General features: G+C 33.6%; 6 protein-coding genes across 6 annotated transcripts; 1 reads left to right on the forward strand and 5 right to left on the reverse strand.

Annotated features, from left to right (window-relative positions):
- Positions 1-1613: 1613 nt before the first annotated feature.
- On the reverse strand, positions 1614-2348 carry LOC137924342 (7alpha-hydroxysteroid dehydrogenase-like). Its single transcript, XM_068767737.1, has one exon. The coding sequence runs from the start codon at positions 2346-2348 to the stop codon at positions 1614-1616; it is 735 nt and encodes a 244-aa protein (XP_068623838.1).
- A 2570-nt stretch (positions 2349-4918) lies between these two features.
- LOC137924134 (3-oxoacyl-[acyl-carrier-protein] reductase FabG-like) lies at positions 4919-5752 on the reverse strand. The gene has a single exon (XM_068767476.1). It carries the CDS (start codon positions 5722-5724, stop codon positions 4978-4980), a length of 747 nt encoding a protein of 248 aa, XP_068623577.1. The 5' UTR covers positions 5725-5752; the 3' UTR covers positions 4919-4977.
- A 2013-nt stretch (positions 5753-7765) lies between these two features.
- Positions 7766-8587, forward strand: LOC137924255 (3-oxoacyl-[acyl-carrier-protein] reductase FabG-like). The gene has a single exon (XM_068767635.1). The coding sequence runs from the start codon at positions 7800-7802 to the stop codon at positions 8544-8546; it is 747 nt and encodes a 248-aa protein (XP_068623736.1). The 5' UTR covers positions 7766-7799; the 3' UTR covers positions 8547-8587.
- Positions 8588-9930: 1343 nt separating this feature from the next.
- Positions 9931-10718, reverse strand: LOC137923987 (3-oxoacyl-[acyl-carrier-protein] reductase FabG-like). Its single transcript, XM_068767272.1, has one exon. It carries the CDS (start codon positions 10675-10677, stop codon positions 9931-9933), a length of 747 nt encoding a protein of 248 aa, XP_068623373.1. The 5' UTR covers positions 10678-10718.
- Positions 10719-11147: 429 nt separating this feature from the next.
- Positions 11148-11700, reverse strand: LOC137923988 (uncharacterized oxidoreductase MT0954-like). The gene is given in 2 exon segments (XM_068767273.1): positions 11148-11325; positions 11327-11700. Coding segments are annotated over 2 exon segments (552 nt in total).
- A 575-nt stretch (positions 11701-12275) lies between these two features.
- LOC137923986 (3-oxoacyl-[acyl-carrier-protein] reductase FabG-like) lies at positions 12276-13215 on the reverse strand. The gene has a single exon (XM_068767271.1). It carries the CDS (start codon positions 13171-13173, stop codon positions 12421-12423), a length of 753 nt encoding a protein of 250 aa, XP_068623372.1. The 5' UTR covers positions 13174-13215; the 3' UTR covers positions 12276-12420.
- Positions 13216-22313: the final 9098 nt, after the last annotated feature.

A 22313-nucleotide genomic window follows, 5' to 3' on the forward strand; every position in this document is an offset into this window, starting at 1 on the left:
ATTCAGAGTTGACTTGAGTCGTTTTCTGTTCGAGTCATACTCTACTTTTAATAACGAGCCTGTCTATACCATCGTCTTTAGTGACTAAAATATTTTATAATTTGAAAAATGAGCACCAGGATAGTAGAGTAATTAACGCTATGTTTAAAAATAAAAAGATAAAATATGTCTATTCAACATAGGAACTTTTAACAGAACCCATATTGATCGTCAACGTGTTATCTATTTATATTTTTAATCTATTTTATTTAAGACTCTACTCTGCTTTACAAAGTTAATTGTGGAGAAGAAGCAGAAAGAAACTCCATAACGACAAATCTTTTACTAAAGATTAATACAGATCTATAGACATCGCTGCCAAAGATTCTTATCATTTAAATATTCGTTTATTGAATAATAGGCTTTCTTTTAACATGCGTTTTAAATATTGGTTATGGTTGCTCAGTAATTTTGTGCGCATTTTTTTTGAAAATCTCAATCCGTTTTTTACAAATGAAAAAAAGAATTTTTACAGTCATAATTATGGTAGAGACAGTTTTTCACGGTGTCTTGTAAATACACTATGGATGCATATTTTTCAAAATTATCATATTATATTTAATATTATTAATCTATTTTTTCAAAATTATTATAATTAATGTAAACGTACAAAATATTATCATAAATACATTCTAAGACCACTAATAATATTGGCATCTTTAAAACAATCTCTCAAAGAGATTCACTACCCTAGTCTGTAAATATCTCGGATATTTCGGCTCTCTTTTGTAAGACAAATATATTTTCAATATCCGCAACTCTACCTCAAAGATTCAATCCATAGGACGTAATGCTTTGGAAATAACTAAAATACAATATCCTAGAAAAATGAATATCAGGGTATCGTTTTATCTTCCTAACAGCATAAACTGCAACACTAAGCCTGAACACAAGGGACTCAAAGCACAATATACGTTTTTTACCTATTTATTTATAAATGGAACAGTAAATACGTATAAAGATGTCAAACACGTGTTCAACCTTGACGATACGTTTCCTTCTCTACCTTCATTAAAGTTACAAACCTCTGTTGGTAACTGTAAACAGTAACTATCATAGAGTCTAATAAGTTATTTTATAATAGTAGCTATATATTGTTAATGACTATTTTTTTCCTTTTAGATTACTATTTAAATATTTTATAAGTGTAGATATATATCGTATCGTAGCTTTTATATGTTAAAAAATGCAAAAATATAGGACCTCTTTCTGATTATTGTTTCTATTAAATTTGACTCTTATTTATTTATCTAACGATATACACATATCATCAGTGTAATTGATATTATGTGAATTATTTACATAATTTATAAATGAGCTCATATCTTTATCAGAAACATTAACAACATTTATCTTAATATGTTTTCTGATAAAGAACATCTATTAGAATGCAATAAAACTAGAGTTTAATAACGAATACACACGTAATAGATAATTAAGTTGTTTATTTAATATTTTTTATTACCATACGATCTACGTTCATTAGAACCTAAAATCTAACCTTATGCATTATCCAGAAAGTACCAATGACTTATAAATAAACCAAATGAAATACATGATAAATTAATTTAAATCTAATTGTTTAACAAAGTACCATTATCAATAACGAAATCTGATCCTGTAATGCCTTTTGCTTTATCACTAGCAACGAATAATATCAAATCACCGATTTCACCTGGATCATTCATACGTTTTGTCAATGTTTGTTCATTTTTATCACTTGAATTAATCACTTCGTCTGCCTTCACATGTCCTGGACTGACGATATTTACACGAACTCCTAAAGGCACAAGTTTGGCTGCAACACCATACGAAAATCTATCGAGGGCAGATTTAGAAGTGCCATATGGAATAGCGCCTTTGGTTATATTCATTCTTGCTTCAATACTAGACACATGAACTATATTTCCTTTTGACTTAATCAGATAGGGTAAAGCCAAATGTGTCAAACAAACAGCTGAACGTAAATTAACTTTGATAGTTTGATCATATTTATCCATAAAGTCATTGTTTAATATATCTGCATCTTCACTTTCGTTTAGGTCGGTAACTAAAATGTTTAATTTACCAAAATGATTGTAGACTTTATTAATAAGATAACTTGCTTGTTCGTCCTTCGTGATGTCTATTTTCAATGCGAGGATATTCTTTCCGAAACTCTTACACTTCTCTGTAAACTTTTCAAGGACAACATCATTTGTTCCAGCTAGGATAACTTTTGCTCCTTCTGTCACGAATTTTATAGCAACAGACAATTCTATATTTGAATTAGATCCTGCCACGATCACAACTTTATCCGTGAAGCTCATGTTGCTGTGTAACAGGTAGGCTAATAAAAACTAAATAATGAATTAAAATTCTTTCCTTATATATGAATTGTATAAGTAAATTATCACGGATGAACGTCAACAGGAGTTTCTAATGACGTCATTAGGATAAACCTGTTTTAATTACATAACACAAAAAATAATATTCCATGTGTTAAGTTTAAGGAAAATCGACGTATGACTAATACGTGTCTTATTTAATAAAATGATTCCTTTCATAATCTAATATATAAAATTCTCGTGTCACGGTGTTCGAACTTGAACTCCTCCGAAACGGCTTGACCGATTTTTACCAAATTTTACATGCGTATTCAGTATGTCTGAGAATCGGCTACTATCTATTTTCCATACCCCTAAGTGATAAGGGTGGTCCACCCCTAAATTTTATTTTTAATTTTTTTTAGACAATTTTTTTGGTTTTTATTTTATCATGATACAGCATACAAAAATATATACAAACCTAAATTTTCACCCCTCTACGATCAACCCTTATCTTACATTTGTTAATTAAAAACTTTAATTTTTTTTGCAAAACAACGTTTGCGGGATCAGCTAGTATGTATAATAACAATGTTGATTTAGTAACAAATAACTCATGGCATACGATATAAAGTCACGGGTTCGATTTTTCTCTCCCATTTTTAATCTGTTAATATATACAGGATGATTTGAATGATTTGAATCAAACAAATTAATGATAATGTAGTAAGAAAAAGCTTTTTCTAAATTCGGATTATTAAACATTAAAATTAATTATTGCCTGCTATCTATTCCTGCAGGCTGTACAGCCAGAAGTCATTGGCCTGTCAAAATCCAATAAAAAAAAATAACATAACATATTTGTATGATTACAATGTACATGGTGATAAGAAACAGTTTTAAAAACTTAAAAGCATTTTGTCGATAAACGAAGTATACATTTACCCCTTTAAACTTTTTACACCTATAGCAATCATTCTGAGTGATAACTAATTGTTCTGTCTCATCACAATATCTCTAGAACAATAAGATTTAAAAATTTGAAATTTTATTTACATATTTTATTTGTTTTGTTTAGTTAAAGTCAGCTAAGAACGAATTTATCGAAATTCATTCCTGAGTGGGTTCGATGAGACGTTAATTTAAAAAAAATGCATATTTACAAACTATCTGTTGGAATCTAATGTACAAAATCTTAGATACGAAGTTAACAAGTATATTTTTTTTTCATGTAAAAAATAACAGTAGCAGATTTTGTGATATTACACAAACAAAAGGCTGTATGCCAGTAATATTATATACTGAACGCCTAATAAGGCTGTAAAATTTTATATGTATTTACCTTTTGTTGTCACAGCGGATTTTGGAGTTATCGCTTGTTGATTTTGATGTCTTTATAACAAATAATGTGCAAGAAAATAAATTTACTATTTCATTAACAGAAAAGACAATATTCTCATTATAATTTTATTTTTTTTTTTGCTTTAAGGTACACCATATTTATTGTTTCATTAACACGTCATTTTATGTATGTTATTCTATCTTATATTTTGTATATACATCGCTATTTTTAATTTGAATTCTCAATAGAACTTTCGTCGAAATTGAAAATAATTAAACAAAATAAGTCGCCGAACGAGAAAATCTGTTCGCAATTTTCGATTAGCAACGGACATGATATTCATTAATTCTTAAATACAATATTTATAGACGATCAAGGAAAACATCATAAAAAACCTGCTTGTATTCTCAGGCAAGAATGCCTAAGTGACTAACCGTGATTAAATTCTCGAACAGGCTCTGAGATTTTTGAATTTTTCTTCTGTCTGGATTCCATTTTTTGGCATTAACAGATTCCACAGGCTTAAAGTGACAGGACGCAGAAGGTGCTAAACCTGTATCTGGTTAACGTAACTTAATACTAGAACTATCTTGGGAAACTTCAGCTCAGACTATACAATCAATTTCACCGGATCGGCAAATTCTGAGAAGAATTTACTTCAACATTGGTAACATAGACACATATTAATCTCAATGTAAAATATTGTAATCATTTTGTAGTTTTTCATAATAAACTATTTAACTTTGTAGTCTTCTCACAGTTGGGTATAAGTTAATATAATACTATGATTAAAATGTAAGGTGAAATTGTTGATAAAATGATTCCGAATCAATGTTATCACCTTCAAAGTAAGACTTGTCTGATAAAACGCAATTACGCCGGTTTTCCAAACAGTCGGAATAATCTCTTTCCAGAATAGTCTTAAAGACCTTTTCCGATTCAATTTTTATCCCATCCATAGTGTCAAAACGTTGTCCTCCCATTGACTCTTTTATTTTCCCGAATAGTAAGAAGTCGCACGAAACCAAATCAGGATAGCGATATGAGTTGAGTTTTTGAAACATTTGACAAAAACACATGTAACTCGTTGATGATTAAACGTTTTGACAAAAACTGCTTAGCAAATGTTATAGACAGTCCCACCAACAAAAAAATAATGTTCCTTATATACTTGGAATTTTAAGTTGCAATTGTGAATGTATGAGAGGCCCCCAAAATCAGAGATAAGAAAAATATTTAAAAAGTTTTTATTTAACTTTTATTGAAAGGTCAAATACAATCGTTTTAACACTATAAGGTTGTACCATTGTCGACTGCATAATCAGCGCCGGTGATGCTTTTCGCTTTCTCGCTGGCCAGGAACAGGACAGTCTCTGCTATTTCCTTTGGTTCACTAACCCTCTTCAGCGGTGTTGTCTCTCCAATCATATCCCAAGTTAAGTTCTTCCTTCCGGAATTTTCAATAATATCAGTTCTAGTTGGCCCGGGAGATACGATATTAACACGTACGTTCAATGGTGCTAATCTAGCGGCAACGCATCTTGTGAAATAATTTAGACCAGCTTTTGAAGTGCAATATGGGATAGTTTTGGGTACACAAATTTTTGCATATGAACTTGATATGTTAACAATGTTACCTTTGGTGTCAATTAAATGCGGTATTGCTAGATGCGTCAAAAAAACCACAGCACGAAGGTTAATGTTGATTACCAGATCGTAGGCCTCCATGAAGTTCTTATTTAAAATATCTACTTCACGTGTCGTCCCTGCGTTATTGACTAGTACATCTAACTTTCCGTAAGTCGTTATTGTTTTATCTATAACAGATTTAGCTTCGTCTTCTTTTGTAACATCAGCAACTAAAACTAGAGGTTCCTTTCCGACGTTAACGCATTGATCGCGAATGTTTTTGAGTTTCTCTTTATTTCTTCCGACTAAGACAACGTGTGCTCCTTCTTTGGAGAACTCAATCGCCGTAGCGGCACCGATTCCTGAGCTCGAGCCGGTAACAATCACGACCTTATTTAAGAAACTCATTTTGAAGACTAAACTGAAATTACATTTATCAACATTACTGTATTTCTGTAGCTGACGTATGTGAGATAAGATTACTTCGACAGTTAATATTTGGTAATAAAGATAAGAATGTTTGCTGTTTTGAGACATGAGAAGAACTGATATCTAACACAGTCGGGTTTTTGTAATACTTTCACTGATATCTTTAATCCAGAAACCATAATCAATTCAGACAGAAAATCCACAGCCGGACATAGATTAATTTTTAATCATTTTAATAAAATTCATACACAGAGCTTCTTTTGCTTGTTCTTCTCAGGTCTGTGACATTTCATCATGAGGTTAATAAGAGATGTAATATATCGTATGACGAATAAAGAATTTTTGAACTCGGATAAGGCTAAAAAGAGTTCCAACGGCTTCGAGTGCCGGTCTGGCGTTGAAATCAGGGAGGAGACAATACCCTCCCTGATAGGCGGAAAAGAAACCGTGAAAGAATTCCTCAGTTACTGCAAAAAAATTATACAATATGGAATAGAAAAAAATCGAAGTTAGGCATCAACAAACAAAAACAAAAACAAAAAAGATATGTAAAAATAAATAATATTTAACTGTGATAAAGATAAAGATAAAAATGTGATACAACAAAACTAGAAATTAAGAAAATGTAAAATGAAAAGAGGATGAAAGAATGGTAAAACAGAGCAAAAGGGAAAGAAAACAGAATTGTGGTATAAAAGAACAGAATGAAAGATTATGTGAAGAATGAAAGAGAAGAAAATGAAAATAAAATAATTAAGTGAATAAATTAAATGCTAATAAAGTCCCTATCCTACCATAAATAGGGGTACGAGAGGCCCCCAATAGCGGGGGTGTTTAAAAAAAATAAATAGAGTTCCAATAATACCGGTTTCGCTACGAACTCAACAAGTTTAATTGTCCTTATAAATAAACATCCTACTTAATTAATGGTAAGAAAGAGAAAAGCGACCGTAGAAGACATGATTGCATGCTGTTTTTAAGCGTCCTGTTCCGTCTAGAGAATTGAACCCATGACCTACGATTGCAGAGTCTCAGTCATCTACCGCTGGGTTATCACCGCTCACAATATATTTCAATGCGATGGAAAACTTCTTAATATCAAAATAAACAAAACTCAATTTAAATTTATTCTTTAAAAATAACAGAGCTATAGTTTATTTTGCAGTTAAATTATTTTTAATGACGTGTTATCTTATAATCAGGGTTATCAGAACAAGATATTCAATGTGAAGTGTTTGTTAGTATTGTAAACAAATAGTAATAGTGGAGTGAAGTTTTCTGCAATATTTCTTTCTTTTTAGCACAAGGACGCCCTCTGCAAGGCATAGGCCAGACAGATTATATCGTATATTATATATATATAAATATATATATAATAGATCATATATCGTAGATCATCATAGATCGCCCAGATGACTTCTCCTGCGCTGCCCGCATCCAGCTTTCTCCCGTCACCCTAGCAATGGCGATGGTCTACCTAGGGAAGGGTCTGCCCAGCCCTGCTAGGTTCAATTCTCTAGACGTAACAAGACGCTTAAAAACAAGTTGCTCACAAGCATGTCTTCTACGGTCGGTTTTCTCTTTCTTACCATTAATTATGTTGGGTGATTATTTACAAGGACAAGTGACCTTGTTGAGTTCGTTGGGAAACAGGTATTATTGGAACTCTATTTAGCCCTATCCGAGTTCAAAAATTCTTTATTCGTTACACGATATATTACATCTCTTGTTAACCTCATGATGAAATGTTACAGACCTGAGAAGAACAGGCAAAAGAAGCTCTGCGTATGTATTATATTAAAATGATTAAAAATTAGTCTATGTCCTTCAGTGGATTTTCTGTCTGAATTGATAATGATTTCTGGATTAAAGATATCAGTGAAAGTATTACAAAAATCCGACTGTGTTAGATATCAGTTCTTCTCATGTCTAAAATAACAAATATTCTTATCTTTATTACCAAATATTAAACTGTCGTAGTAATCTTATCTCACATACGTCAGCAAAAGAAAAACAATAATGTTGATAAATGTAATTTCAGTTTAGTCTTCAAAATGAGTTTCTTAAATAAAGTCGTGATTGTTACCGGCTCGAGCTCAGGAATCGGTGCCGCTACGGCGATAGAGTTCTCCAAGGAAGGAGCACACGTTGTCTTAGTCGGAAGAAATAAAGAGAAACTCAAAAACATTCGCAATCAATGCGTTAACGTCGGAAAGGAACCTCTAGTTTTAGTTGCTGATTTTACAAAAGAAGACGAAGCTAAATCTGTTATAGATAAAACAATAACGACTTACGGAAAGTTAGATGTACTAGTCAATAACGCAGGGACGACACGTGAAGTAGATATTTTAAATAAGAACTTCATGGAAGCCTACGATCTGGTAATCAACATTAACCTTCGTGCTGCGGTTTATTTGACGCATCTAGCAATGCCGCATTTAATTGACACCAAAGGTAACATTGTTAACATATCAAGTTCATATGCAAAAATTCATGTAGCCAAATCTATCTCATATTGCACTTCAAAAGCTGGTCTAAATCATTTCACAAGATGCATTGCCGCTAGATTAGCACCATTGAACGTACGTGTTAATATAGTATCTCCGGGGCCAGTTAGAACAGATATTCTTGAAAATTCCGGAATGACGAACTATACTTGGGATATGGTTGGAGAGACTACACCGCTGAAGAGGGTTAGTGAACCAGAGGAAATAGCAGAGACAGTCCTGTTCCTGGCCAGCGAGAAAGCGAAAAGCATCACCGGCGCTGATTATGCAGTCGACAATGGTACAACCTTATAGTGTTAAAACGATTGTATTTTACCTTTCAATAAAGTTAAATATAAACTTTTTTAATATTTTTTTATTACCTCCGAATTTGTGGCCTCTCATACATCCACAATTGGAAGGAACATAATTTTTTCTATATTAGTGGGACTGTCTATAATATTTGCTAAGCGTCTGGATAGAGACATTCGGAAAGTTAGATATTTTAGTAAATAACGCAGGAATTGTAAAATACGGTTGCCTGTTAGATGGACAAATATTGAAAGCATACGACGAATTGATGGCGATAAATCTTCGAGCAGCGATTCATTTGATATCCTTAGCGACCCCATACCTCATTAAAACTAAAGGTAACGTCGTCAACGTATCAAGCGTGGATGGTTCTTCAGTAGTAATACCTACTTTACTCTGTATTCTGGGTGTTGAATCTGTTGTTAGCCTTGTGGGGCTGTTACAACTTCGTCAGATTCAATTTTCGACCCACAAGCTAACAAATATTCTCTAAATCCATACTATATTCGCCTCCCGGCGCGTCGGTGCGCTGTATGGGACTTGATGTGTTACCGCTGTCTTCGTTGCTGTTCTCCGTTGTTGGTGTTGGTGTCGGCGTCGGTGTCGTCTTCTTCATTCTACCTCCTGGTAGCAACTATTTGGTGGGCCTTCTTACATCAGTATATTACATTTGACTAGAAATACGTCCACGTGTGGTTTCCCACATCCAGCCGCATGAAGCGCATATATTTAATAGCATTCTTGCTGTCAAATCAAAAGATTATTATTAAACTACATTTAATTGAAGTACAGATATATAACATAAATCGGATTACGTCTCTTTTCATTTATAATCATATCAGATGATAAAAAATATTACAATTTTTGCAGAATTACTGTCAAATATGTAGTACATATTAAAAAAATACTCATTTATTATCTTCATAATTTATTTTAAATAAAATTTTGTAGCGATCGCAACCGACAGCGCACTACAAAGCCATGAGCGGGAGCGTTTAAATACACCCTTCTCTGTCGCACATATCTTCTGTCGCCTAACACAGACGTCACAATGATTTGTTATAAAAGTAGGGATTGTGATTGGTTGTTTAAATAAAATTAGTTCTACGACTTTAACGTAGTTTTTAGTTTTTGATTAAATTATTGTATTCTTTCAAATTGAATTTTAACTCTAAGAGACAGGTTTTCAGAATTTGTTAAATAAAAATGACGAAATAGTTTCGTTCATGTTTCTATGCCTGTGTCTATATTTAAATCACCATTACGTAGAACTTCTACCATAGCCCTTGCCCATAGATTTTCTAAGCCCCCAAATTCAGAGATAATAAAAAAATATTAAAAAAGTTTATACATAACTTTTATTGAAAGGTAAAAAATCGTTTAAACACTATAAGGTTGTACCATTGTCGACTGCATAATCAGCGCCGGTGATACTTTTCGCTTTCTCGCTGGCCAGGAACAGGACTGTCTCTGCTATTTCCTCTGGTTCACTAACCCTCTTCAGCGGTGTAGTCTCTCCAACCATATCCCAAGTATAGTTCGTCATTCCGGAATTTTCAAGAATATCTGTTCTAACTGGCCCCGGAGATACTATATTAACACGTATATTCAAAGGTGCTAATCTAGCTGCAACGCATTTTGTGAAATGGTTAAGACCAGCTTTTGAAGTACAATATGGAATAGCGTTTGCTACATGAATTTTTGCAAATGCACTTGATATGTTAACAATGTTACCTTTGGTGACAATTAAATGCGGTATTGCTAGATGCGTCAAATAAACCGCAGAACGAAGGTTAAGGGTGATTATTCGATCGTAGTCCTCCATGAAGTTCTTATCTAAAATATCTACTTCACGTGACATCCCCGCGTTATTGACTAGTACATCCAACTTTCCGTAAGTCGTTATTGTTTTATCTATAACAGATTTAGCTTCGTCTTCTTTAGTAATATCAGCAACTAAAACTAGAGGTTCCTTTCCGACGTTATCGCACTGATCGCGGACGTTTTTTAGTTTCTCTTCATTTCTTCCGACTATGACAACGTGTGCTCCTTCTTTGGAGAACTCTTTCGCCGTAGCGGCACCGATTCCTGAGCTCGAGCCGGTAACAACCACGACCTTATTCAAGAAACTCATTTTGAAGACTAATATCAAATTACATTTATCAACATTACACTATTTTTAGCCGACGTATGTGAGATAAGATTATTTAGACATTCCAATGTTAGGAAATAATGATAAGAGTGTTTTTGTGGTTTTAGACATGAGAAGAACTCACATCTAATACAATCCGGTTTTTGTTATACTTTCACAGACATCTTTAATCCAGTCATCACTATCAATTCAGATAACAAGTCCGCTGCTGTAATAGACTAACTAAAAAACAATATATATATAAATCACTTTAATAAAATACATAGTCACACAAAATTTCTTTCATCAATTTGTCTCGGGTCGGATATTCGATTAAAGAGAATTATTGGGAAGGATAAGTATAAATCCGCTATCTCCACTATTTTGGAATAACGGTTAAGTGGTGTAGTCACTTTAAATTCAATCGTATATTTTGTTTCCGGCGTATTCTCGCGTATATCAGTTGTAACTGATCACGGACTTATTGCGTTCACTCGAATCTCATGTGGAGCGAGTTCCAGTGCAGCTGCTCTTGTGTAATGATCCAATCCTGCTTTAGATACACCATACAGTGCATATAAATGATACCGTATGAACGAACCTGGCACGCTTGAAATGTTCACAATGCTACCCTTCGTTTTGATTAGATGCCGCTAAACTTGTGAAATGTACAACTGCCCGAAGATTCGTCGCCATAAACTCATTGTAAACATCCAAAACGTTATTATCTGTTACACTAGGCAATCTTAAAATTCCTACATTATTCACTAATACATCTAATTTTCCACATTTTTCTAACGTATTCCCTAATGCAGCTTTTGCATCTTCAACTTTAGATACATCTGCAATAACAGTTAAAGTTTTTTTTCCATGAGATTCGCATTCCAATGAATTTTTTTCAAGTTTCACTTTATTTCTATCAAGTATAACAACATTGGCGCCTTCTTTGGCAAACTCTACCACAGTTGCTGCCCCAATACCAAAACTAGCTACAGTAATTAGTACCACTTTGTCAGTGAAACTCATGTTTACGTCTACGTGAAGCAAAAGACTAATACAGTACCGCTTATCTTTATTTTCTATATATCTTTACAACTTTAGCTTTTATGCAAACAAGTTTCATTTTTATACCTTATATAACCTTTATGTACCTTATAAACCATATAACATATACCTTTGATAAAGTAACGTAATTTTTGTAAAGATTATTTTTATATTAAAATTACTAAATCACTTGTGTTCAATACATAAAGGTAACATCGAACTGAAAAAGCAAAAGTCCGCATAATCATTTTTAAAGTTCATGCCTCCTTTTTTACTTTATGTATATACTGTTGCGTTTAACCTTTTATTTTTTATTTGTTTATTAATCTATTTATAAAGGATAGGATATGAACACAAGTGGTCTCCAAAATAAGCGCAGTAAAAAACCCAACTAGCCATCCGATCATTTTATTTGCGATTTTACTTGTACTACATAATAAAAAATGACATGATATCGTGACATAAATATATATTGTCATATAAACATACAAATTTTGTTGTTATATTGCAGTTAGTAATTTTTTGTTTTCCATTATGATCTTATATACGAGTATAATTGAGAATCTTTAATACATATAATCCAGAAACTATAACGTGTACTGTTATTAACACAAAAATATTGAATAATCCAAATGACACAATAAATCTTTTTTATTATAATTATAAATCACATTTTTCTTCATCGTAAATATTTAACAAATTTTAAGGTTTTAAAAGATATCCATTATCTGTGATATAATTAGATCCCGTAATAGCTTTAGCCTTCTCACTTGATAGGAATAGAATTAAATCAGCTATTTCAACGGGATCAGATATAGTTCCGAGAGGAGTCTTTATATTAGTGTTGTCTATAGGATGTACAGAGCCGCCATTCTCGTATATATCGGTGTATACTGGGCCGGGACTGATTGCGTTCACTCTGACACCATGTGGAGCCAACTCCAAAGCTGCTCCTCGAGTGAAATGATCCAGTGCTGCTTTAGTTAAACTATAAGGAACTAAAATAGGTGTTACTACTGAAGAACCATCCACGCTTGATATGTTAACGACGTTACCTTTAGTTTTAATGAGGTATGGGGTCGCTAGTAATGTCAAATGAATCGCTGCTCGAAGATTTATCGCCATCAATTCGTCGTACGCTTTCAATATTTGTCCATCTAACAGGCAACCGTATCTTAAAATTCCTGCGTTGTTTACTAAAATATCTAACTTTCCGAATGTCTCTATCGTTTTATCGATTGCTCCTTCTGCCTCTTTTTCTATTGATAGATCAGCTTTGATTACTAGGGGTTTTTTACCGTATGCTTCACATTCGGAAGCAACTTTGTTCATTTTGCTTTCATTTCTAGCTACTATCACTACGTCGGCACCTTCTTTAGAAAATTCTATGGCGGTAGCGGCACCTATTCCTGAACTGGCACCGCTGACGAACACAACCTTGTCTTTGAAGCTCATTTCGACTTACACACAACTGAAATGTAGCGTAGAATAACACGCACTGAGTTTTAATTTTCTTTATAAATTACCTTATCAACACCTCATTAAAATTTCGTTTATATATCGCAAAGTAAATAATTTGATATGGTTGACATTCGAAATGTAGCATAGCAGTGTTATCTTATATAAATAAAAAGTAATCTTGTTGCTAAATGAACGGGAAAGTAGGTTCTTATAAAATATTGCATATATTTTTTTCGATTTTTCGTACCTTACCTTCCTTTTATCATCTCATTCGGAATACAATATATTCTTCTCTGTAACGCGCTCCAACTCGATATTAGGATGATCTTTGTGCATTCAAGTTGTTTGACAAGCTGCGGCATCATCACGATAATTGTATTTTATTGTTTATTATATTTATCTAAATAGTATATATAGATATTTATATAATATGTACAATAATGTTAAATGTTTGTTTGTCATCAGTATCGACATCTTTACATGATTGATATGCCTTCAAAGGATAAGCGTTTTGATTCTACTTTTATGGTGCGTACAGCCTAATGGAACAACCTACCAGCGTCATTGTTTCCAGATAATTATTACTTAGGCGTCTTCAAGACAAGGTATCTTCTAGACCAGGGGTGAGCAACCTTCTTTGGTCGGAGGGTCGCAGTTTCAAAAACAGTGGGCCATGAAAAAAAAAAAGTATATATTCAAGGTTCAAACCATGTTCTAAACGTAATTTATGTTCGTAATCAATCAATTTACAACTAATTAGACACTTTTATTATCTTTAAAGCCTTGATTCTAGTATTTTTTTTAAATACATAAATAAATTAAAATTAATTGCCTCGAGGGCCGCATGCGGCACGCGGGCCGCGGGTTGCTCATCCCTGTTCTATACAAGCATGTAGTATCGCAGACAGATGTAAAATCCATTATTGCCAATAGACGATAAAAAGATACTTTTGGTTTAACACCTCTAACCTAAACCGATAAAGACCTTATACTACCTAATTTACAGTGTTTCTTTTCTTACTTTCCTAATTTTTAGATTAAATTACATAACTCTAGGCTCTTACGTTTATTTTATTTAGATTTTAACATTAATGTAATAATTACGAATGCGTACCATCTATTACCATTTTTTTACACTTGTTCAAATCTAAATAGTTTACTTTTAATTGATTTTATTGAACCCTTTATATCTTAGCTTTATATATTATACACTTATTTATCTATTTATGTTATACTACATCTACTTTCATTATTATAGGTATATAGTCGGTTGTAATAAAAAACATGTGTGTTTTTTTTTAGCATTCGCAAGTGTGAAGGTTCAGTAGGAAGATATTAATTCCTATATCACGACGTGCGAGAGGATTGTTATCAAAGTGTGCGACAATTAACGGTTAAAGTCAAAATGGTTAAATTTACAGCGCGGCATGTTTACGACGAGATACAATTCAGGAACTTGCAGGCTCCGGGCCCGAGATAGCACTTACTTTATTGGCTCTAACGCGGCCACCGGTCACAGAGTAACGAAGAACGGTAGGTAAAGTAAATATCTCATTTTTAACTCGGTTCTTACTCGTCATTTATAGATATATGACATAACTTATGTACCTTTTTAAACCTATAGAGGCTCACTGCAAGTATTTAATGGAAACAGGCGTTACCTTGCAGAAGTCCATCCTAAGTAAGAAAAAGACCAATATTTAGCCACTTCCGCACATGCAGTGGTACTCAATCCTGAAGATGCCCCGTGGAGGGGTGAAACACGTGTTGAGTGATTTGGCGGTGGCGGTTGTGTGATTTGCATTGTTTGCCGCATACACATTTATCAGCGGGCTGCCGGGGGTGCACTTTGTTGCACGACTACCACTGCATGTGCGGAAGTGGCTAAATATTGGTCCTTTTCTTACTAAATAATCAATGTTATTTACTCCGTATTTTACAGCAATGACTAACAAAAGGCATTAAAATACAACGCAAACTTCAATTTGTTTCAACATAAATAAATAGATACTCATTAAAATGCAATAAAAACTACGATTTATAGTGTTTGCACTTAACATGCTAAATCTAATATGTAAATTTATTATTAATGCTAAAACTTTTAATTTGTTTCGAAATGGTTCCTCTGATTTATATGCACTTTGTGTTTCTAGATGTCGCCTTGCACTTTTGGCGTACAAATTAATCAATGATTTTTATTTTATCTTATTAATTTTATTTTTATGTTACATCAATATTTTCGTTTTAGTTTTTTTTATGCATTAAAGAAACTATATAGATCATAAAACAAGCAAATCGATCGAAAAATCAAAAGTTAGTCGAGTCACGACCAAGAGCCGATAAACGCGACGTGGGTAATCCCACTGGGTGGGCCGACGTAGTTAAGTGGTAAAGACCTGGAATTCGCAGTCATATGTCGCGGGTTTATTTCCTGGGATGCAATCTTACGTAATTCACACTTTTTGCCTTAATTATATGGGATTTCCACTGCTCACAAGTTTCCAGAGGATAGGCAGCAGCGTCTTCTGTGTACCAAAATACTACACTGCGACAGCCTTTCAAGCGTGATGATTATGGTATATCCCCCTATATATATCTTTGGGGAAGGCCTATGCCTTGCAGTGGGCGCCCATCAGCTAAAAAAAGATGAACAAGATCGATAAGAAAAAATATTGACGGAATAATTTAAATAGATTTTTATTTAATGGAATCAGGCGTTACCTTGCGGAAGTCCATACTAAGTAAGAAAAGGACCAATATTTAGCCACTTTCGCACATGCAGTGGTGCAATAACGTGCACCGCCCGCCAGCCCGCTGATAAATGCGTACAGGCTTGAACACGAACTAACATGCTCGGACATGAACGAACGATAGTGCAAGCTTATCCGTAAAAATTCTTGTAAATGCACCAACATATATATTATTGGACAACTAACATGTATGAATTTACACAACTCTTAATTTATTATGAAGAAATCGATCCACATGTCTTTTGTAAAAACCTAAACTATGCATTGTACCATGTGATGATCTTCAGCAAAGTTGTTGTGGATGAATCCACAAAGGTTTCTGGTTTAGTAAAACTGATTTTTGACTAGTGGCGCCGCCGTCAAATTTTTTTCAAACTGAACAAAATTAATAAAGTGACTCAAAATGTTATAAATATTTGTATAATTTTTACCTTCAATTTTATTTTAATTAATGGCGTTGCAACGCGTGTAATATATAAAAAACAATGTAAACCTAAACTCGACAAGATGAAACTTGAATAGGAGACTGCTTAGGGGTCATCGCAAACAAATGAGGGGGGGGGGTGGATCCGTATGAGGGGGATCATGTCCCCCTGCAGGTAACGTGCTCAACCCTTTCTTGGCTAACATATGTAAGGTACAAGAACGCGGTTAAGACACTTCAAGTGTTTCGGACGTTCCGTAGATTTATAGGTGGAGTGTATTGGTTTTGTTTTGTGAGGGTACAAGGTAGTTTAGAAACGCTGAAAGGATTTACTGTAAGCTATATATATATATACTCGTTAGCTAGCTATATGTATGTACTCGTTACCTCTTGTGAAACGTCTTATTATTATTTTGTAAAAGTTATACAGAGTAATTGGTATCCAATACTGATCGAAGTCAGTTAGATGTTTTTATTTATTATTGTATTATATTTATAATATGTATTAAACCTTATTTATTATAAGTATATATGTTATATACGTATGTATGTTTGTGTATATTTATGTTCGTTTGTTTGTAAATATGTATTTTTTGTACACGTAAACTACCCATTATTTGTACTTTTACCTTTTCCATACTATGGTTGTCTGTAAGAGATTGCCTTTTGTGATAAGACCGCCCATTGTACTTTTTTGTATATTATTGTAAAACTTATTAAATGTATCTTAACGTGTACAATAAAGGATATTAAATAGATAAATAAAGGATGAATGTATAGCTCATCAGTACACCTATTTCCAACCAAGCATTAAAAATATTTTGTGGTATTTTTGAAAATTTTTAAATTTCTATCTTTCAAACGCCAACCCGCGAGTGACGAACAAACACACTTTAATCATAGAGAGAATAATTGTCATGTTGTCTGACGATGGACTTTGAGTTATATGTAAAGTGGAGCTTTTACGATCAATAAAGAGAAATACAAAGTATGAAAGATATTGTGAGGGCAGAAAGAAGACAAATGTAAATAAAAGTGTAAAAGTAGTTGAAAAAATGGTTACCCGAATTTGTAATGTCCGTGTCAAGCACAGAGTAATAATAAAAAAACGTGTAGCAGAACACAGATTGAAAGAAGTGGCCGCAACAATCGACTTATATGTTGTGCATGGATTCCAACTTCATGATATTTTCAATTGTGTATAACTTTATCAATACAAACATTACCTATGACACATCTATTGGGTACTTCACACAACAGTCTTTCATTTTATTTTTGATAGAGAACCTTTAAGCATAAGATTCTCTACAACTATAGTAGTACCGCTCAAACTTCCGCCATGAAGGAGATCGCCAAGATCGGACGATCACGATCGAGCCAGTCGGGGCTGACGGCTCGCATGCGAGGTAATTAATGCAATATTGTGCATATCGCTTTATTGCATCTTTCACAGTTGGCAGGTGGTGTGGTGAAATAATCTACGGACTACAATAGAGGGTCATCCTTCAGGAGGCTTTATTTTTTTACCTCACCTACCCGCAGTGTAATTGTCTAGAAATTACCTGACAGCGGTATTTAAGGAGTTCTTGAGGAAGGCAAGGAGTTTTATGAGCAATAGTCGACACATTACCAAGTGCCGGTTGAAGCAACGTTCGGGAATTTATAGTGTTGGCATAGTTACGAAAATGTAACATATCAATACTTCCGAGTCAAATTCTTATCTCTATACACGTATAGTACAAGTAGCATAATACGTAACAATAGTAAAGATAAAAGAATTTAACATACTAATATAATATGAACAATTGTCAAAAACATTAGCAATGTGAACTTGCGTGTGACGTCACGTTCTTTCCATAGATATACAATTTAGAAAATATCTTCACACGTCCAAACTCCGGGTGTCCTCCCGAGACATCTACCCCAATTACCGCTCGAATTGTTCCAACCTACCCGATCTATTACTGTCCTGCTCTGGGAGTTTGGGATAGTAAAAAATAGTTATTCATCTCCTGTCGCAAGGTGACAACAATCTAATTATTATGATTGATTTGTCTGTCGTATAACATAGGCCGGTCGCTCAAGGTTTGTTTTCTTGGTTCGTACCATTCTGTGTCCAATTGATATACCAATTTATTTATGTAACTTTGGATAAGAGGTTTTAGTGTAACCACCATCTGTCAACCTCGCAGCTAAATTTACCTCGATGGTCTTTGCAATTAAATAAATACATTTAAAAAACTTTTAAGTTAAACGGTTTTTTGATACCCATATTGTGGTGGTTGTTGGAAAATATGTAACTAGTCCGCCATATTGGAACGGCGTCCATCTTGAATTTTAAATTTTGACATGATCATCGTGTTTTACTAGTGTAGCCACTTTATTTGATACCCATATTTAGGAGGTTAAGGAAAAATATGTAATCCGGCATTTTGTATCGGCGGCTATCTTAGATTTATAATGTTATTGATTTTATTATATTGTATTGTCATCTATATTAAATGTGTGTACAAAATTTCAGATCAATCTGACAACGGGAAGGTGCTAAATTAGAAATTTAAATTTCTAATTTTGACCAAAATAAACAAATTTCGTACGGGTCGAATTAAATGACACCGTTTAAAAAGCAAGACAATTATTAGAAATTAATACAGCTCCACTTGTAAGTTTGTTGTATTTTATTAAGGAGATCGGAAAGTAATGTCGTTTCTGTCGACATATTTTACAGAAAAAGTGATTGATTTTTACCGCTCTGGCATTGATTTATATACTAGATGGCAAAAGGTTGTTGATAATGAAAGTGAATGTATTGTTGATTAGAAATAAAAACTTATTAAATATGTTGTTGTTCGAATTTAACTTGAGAAAGCGAAATTTCTTTCCGGTCCGATATTCGGTTCGATATCTGTTTTTAATTTATTTTACAGAAAAGAGCTAAACTGACTATTTATAACTTAAAACCTAGAGATTCTCTGAAAGATATTTTTAAATAAATTTGTATTCTAATGGTTGCTTTGCAATATATTTTAATACCATATTATTTACGTGCCATAATTTAAAATTATATACTAGAAATAAATATAATATAAATATATTAATTCGTGCGCCAAAATTTAGTTTTAAAAAGTTAATAAATCCTTCAGTTAGACAGACGGATAAAAATTAAAGAAAAATGTAATTATGTATGGAGTAAAACGAGGTTATTGTAATATTACAAGCAGATATTTTAACTTTATTTATATGTATAGATAATTCTATTGTAAAAGCGTACTGTACCTACATAGTTGTCTAAAAAGGAGTTTTTAGTTCTACAAAGCTTAGGAAAAGGTAGTTTTGGAATTTAAAAACTAAGGTTTTGAATTACGTTCAATATTTATTAGAAAGTGTTTATAATTTAAAACGCGTCGCATGGAATAATAATGTCATTTTTACTATTTTCCTCTCAACTTTTTTATTTAACGACAATATGAAAAAAATTACCGAATAAATTTTATAATTTCAATTAAAACGCAAAATATATTGCTAATTTACAATACATTTTGAGTTTCATTTTTATTTATATTATTTGTTTAAATATCCTATAGGCAGAAGGCTGAGATTTGCAATCGTAAGTCGCTGGTTTTATTCCCGGAATACAGCCTTATAAAATTGACACTTTAATTATATAACATTGCCTCAGTTTCCAAACAAGTTTCCAGAGTATGGGCAGCAGCGCAACATATTCCACACTGCGATCGCCAATACACCTGCCAAACGTGGCGATTATGGTATATCCCCCCATAGATTACTTTGGGGGAGGCCTTTACCTTTCAGAGGGCATCTATGGGCTGGAACGACTGCAAGGTGACGGTTTGTACGATTTAATTGATTGTTAATTTTCTTACAATTTTTTCTTTCACTGTTCGAGACAAGCTGGCACGTTCTATGATATATAAACTGAAACATAACCTTATTGTAACCTAAAGTGCCTTACAATTATTCATTCGTATAGACTAAAGACTCCAATAAATATATATATATATATATATATATATATATATATATATATATTTATATATATATATATATATATGTATATATATATATATGTATATATATATATACACACATATATAAGAGAGAAGGTCTCTTTATCTAATACGAGGGTCAAACTGAAAGTTCTTAGAAAATCAAAAACTAAGCATTCTAGCAAGTTATTAGTTTTATTATAACTTTTCAAAATAGCATCCATTTACATCAATACATCGCTGCATTCGATGGAACCATTGAGAAAAGCACCTTGCTCACTCGGCCTTAGGGGTCTCTTCGACGGCGTTTTGAAACGCAGCCACTGCTTCTTCGGCGTCCATAAAATGTTTTCCTCGAAGTTTTTCTTTTATTTTCGGGAATAAATAAAAATCGCAGGGTGCGAGGTCGGGGCTATACGGCGGGTGACCCAGTAATTCCACGTCTGAGGTCGCCAAATAGTCGATCGTTTGCCTGGCGGTGTGCGACGAGGCATTGTCGTGATGAAGGAGGATCCTGCTGCGAGGTCGTTTCTCTCGAACTTTTTCCAAGACAAGTGGCAAACAGTTGTTAGTGTACCACTCTGCATTAACCGTTTTCTGATCCTCTAAGACAACTGTCGCGTAATGACCTGTCTTTCCGAAGAACGAGGCCACCATCTTTTTTCCAACACTTCGACCTCTCTTCACTTTAGTTGGCAACTCTTCGGAAGGAAACACCCACTGAGCAGACTGTCTTTTGGTTTCCGGATCATAACAGTAAATCCAGCTTTCGTCACCCGTTAGTATGTCGAACACAGTATTTGAGTCACCTCCGTTAAATTTTTGGATCATTTCTCGGCACCAATCAACACGGCGGAGTTTTTGAGCCTCGGTCAAATTATGCGGTATCCAGCGGGCACAAAGCTTCCTGACCGCTAAATGTTCATGGAGGATTTTGTGCACTTGACTCATACCTATGCCTAGACTTGTCCGAATCTGCTGATAGGTCACTCTTTTGTCAGTCTCTATCATACGCCGCACAACACTGATATTGTCTTCAGTCTTCGCTGTAGAAGGCCGTCCCTCACGCAAATCATCGGTGAGATTAGTTCGACCACGTTTGAATTCATTAAACCAGTTGTAAACTGTGGCACGAGATGGGGCTTCATCGTGAAAAGCCAATCGAAGTCTATCATAACTTTCTTGTTGACTTATATGACATCGAAAGTCATAAAAAATCATTGCACGAAAATTTTCTCGGCTTAAATTCATTCTGACGTGCACAGACAATTTTCAATTTGCCGCCAAATCGTAAAACAAATGACAAATGAATGAAATGTATACTCAATATTATTGGTAAAGAGTTCTATTTTCAAAATTTAAACTTATTTTTTTAATATAATGCTTTTAAGTTGCCAGTTCTAAAAACTTTCAGTTTGGCCCTCGTAAACATAAACTTATTTATCTATAAAGTGAGATACACCACAAGTAGACATCAGTTAAAAGTACATTAAAAATAATAGTTCTGTAACGTGTTCCTTTATAAGTGGCATATCATTACATACTTCAACCAACCACAGCAAACACCAAATTTCTCATTACAAGTAGAGAAACAAGTCAAAATTTAACTAAAAGACTTGTACTATCCAACATAGCATTCCTCAACATTTTTTGTACCTTAAAATTCTTATGACCACATATATAACATATATTTTAGGGTTAAACTCGGGTAAGTTCGTGGATACTGAAGTTCCGAAAAGCTGCTTTCCCCTGGGCTAGCAGCTTTAACATTAACAGATATAATACGTAACCATCTTTACACATTAAACGCATATAAGGGTATCTTGAAAGATTGAAAAGAACTTCTATAAATTCACAGTGGTCGTTGTTTAGATGTTGTGGATAATTAAAATCGATTTTCCTCGACGATTATTTTCAAAATCGATTATTTTGGAAATTTCTTATAGAGTAATC

Source organism: Battus philenor, unplaced genomic scaffold (genome assembly GCF_028537555.1).
Source record: "Battus philenor isolate CCGP_79_NKW_IND1 unplaced genomic scaffold, ilBatPhil1.0.hap1 SCAF_23, whole genome shotgun sequence".
NCBI classification, from domain to species: domain Eukaryota; kingdom Metazoa; phylum Arthropoda; class Insecta; order Lepidoptera; family Papilionidae; genus Battus; species Battus philenor.

Excerpts from the sequence above, each read along its gene's own strand:
- LOC137924342 (XM_068767737.1), bottom strand. The coding sequence starts at position 2,348 with ATGAGCTTCACGGATAAAGTTGTGATCGTGGCAGGATCTAATTCAAAT.
- LOC137924134 (XM_068767476.1), bottom strand. The coding sequence starts at position 5,724 with ATGAGTTTCTTAAATAAGGTCGTGATTGTTACCGGCTCGAGCTCAGGA.
- LOC137924255 (XM_068767635.1), top strand. The coding sequence starts at position 7,800 with ATGAGTTTCTTAAATAAAGTCGTGATTGTTACCGGCTCGAGCTCAGGA.
- LOC137923987 (XM_068767272.1), bottom strand. The coding sequence starts at position 10,677 with ATGAGTTTCTTGAATAAGGTCGTGGTTGTTACCGGCTCGAGCTCAGGA.
- LOC137923986 (XM_068767271.1), bottom strand. The coding sequence starts at position 13,173 with ATGAGCTTCAAAGACAAGGTTGTGTTCGTCAGCGGTGCCAGTTCAGGA.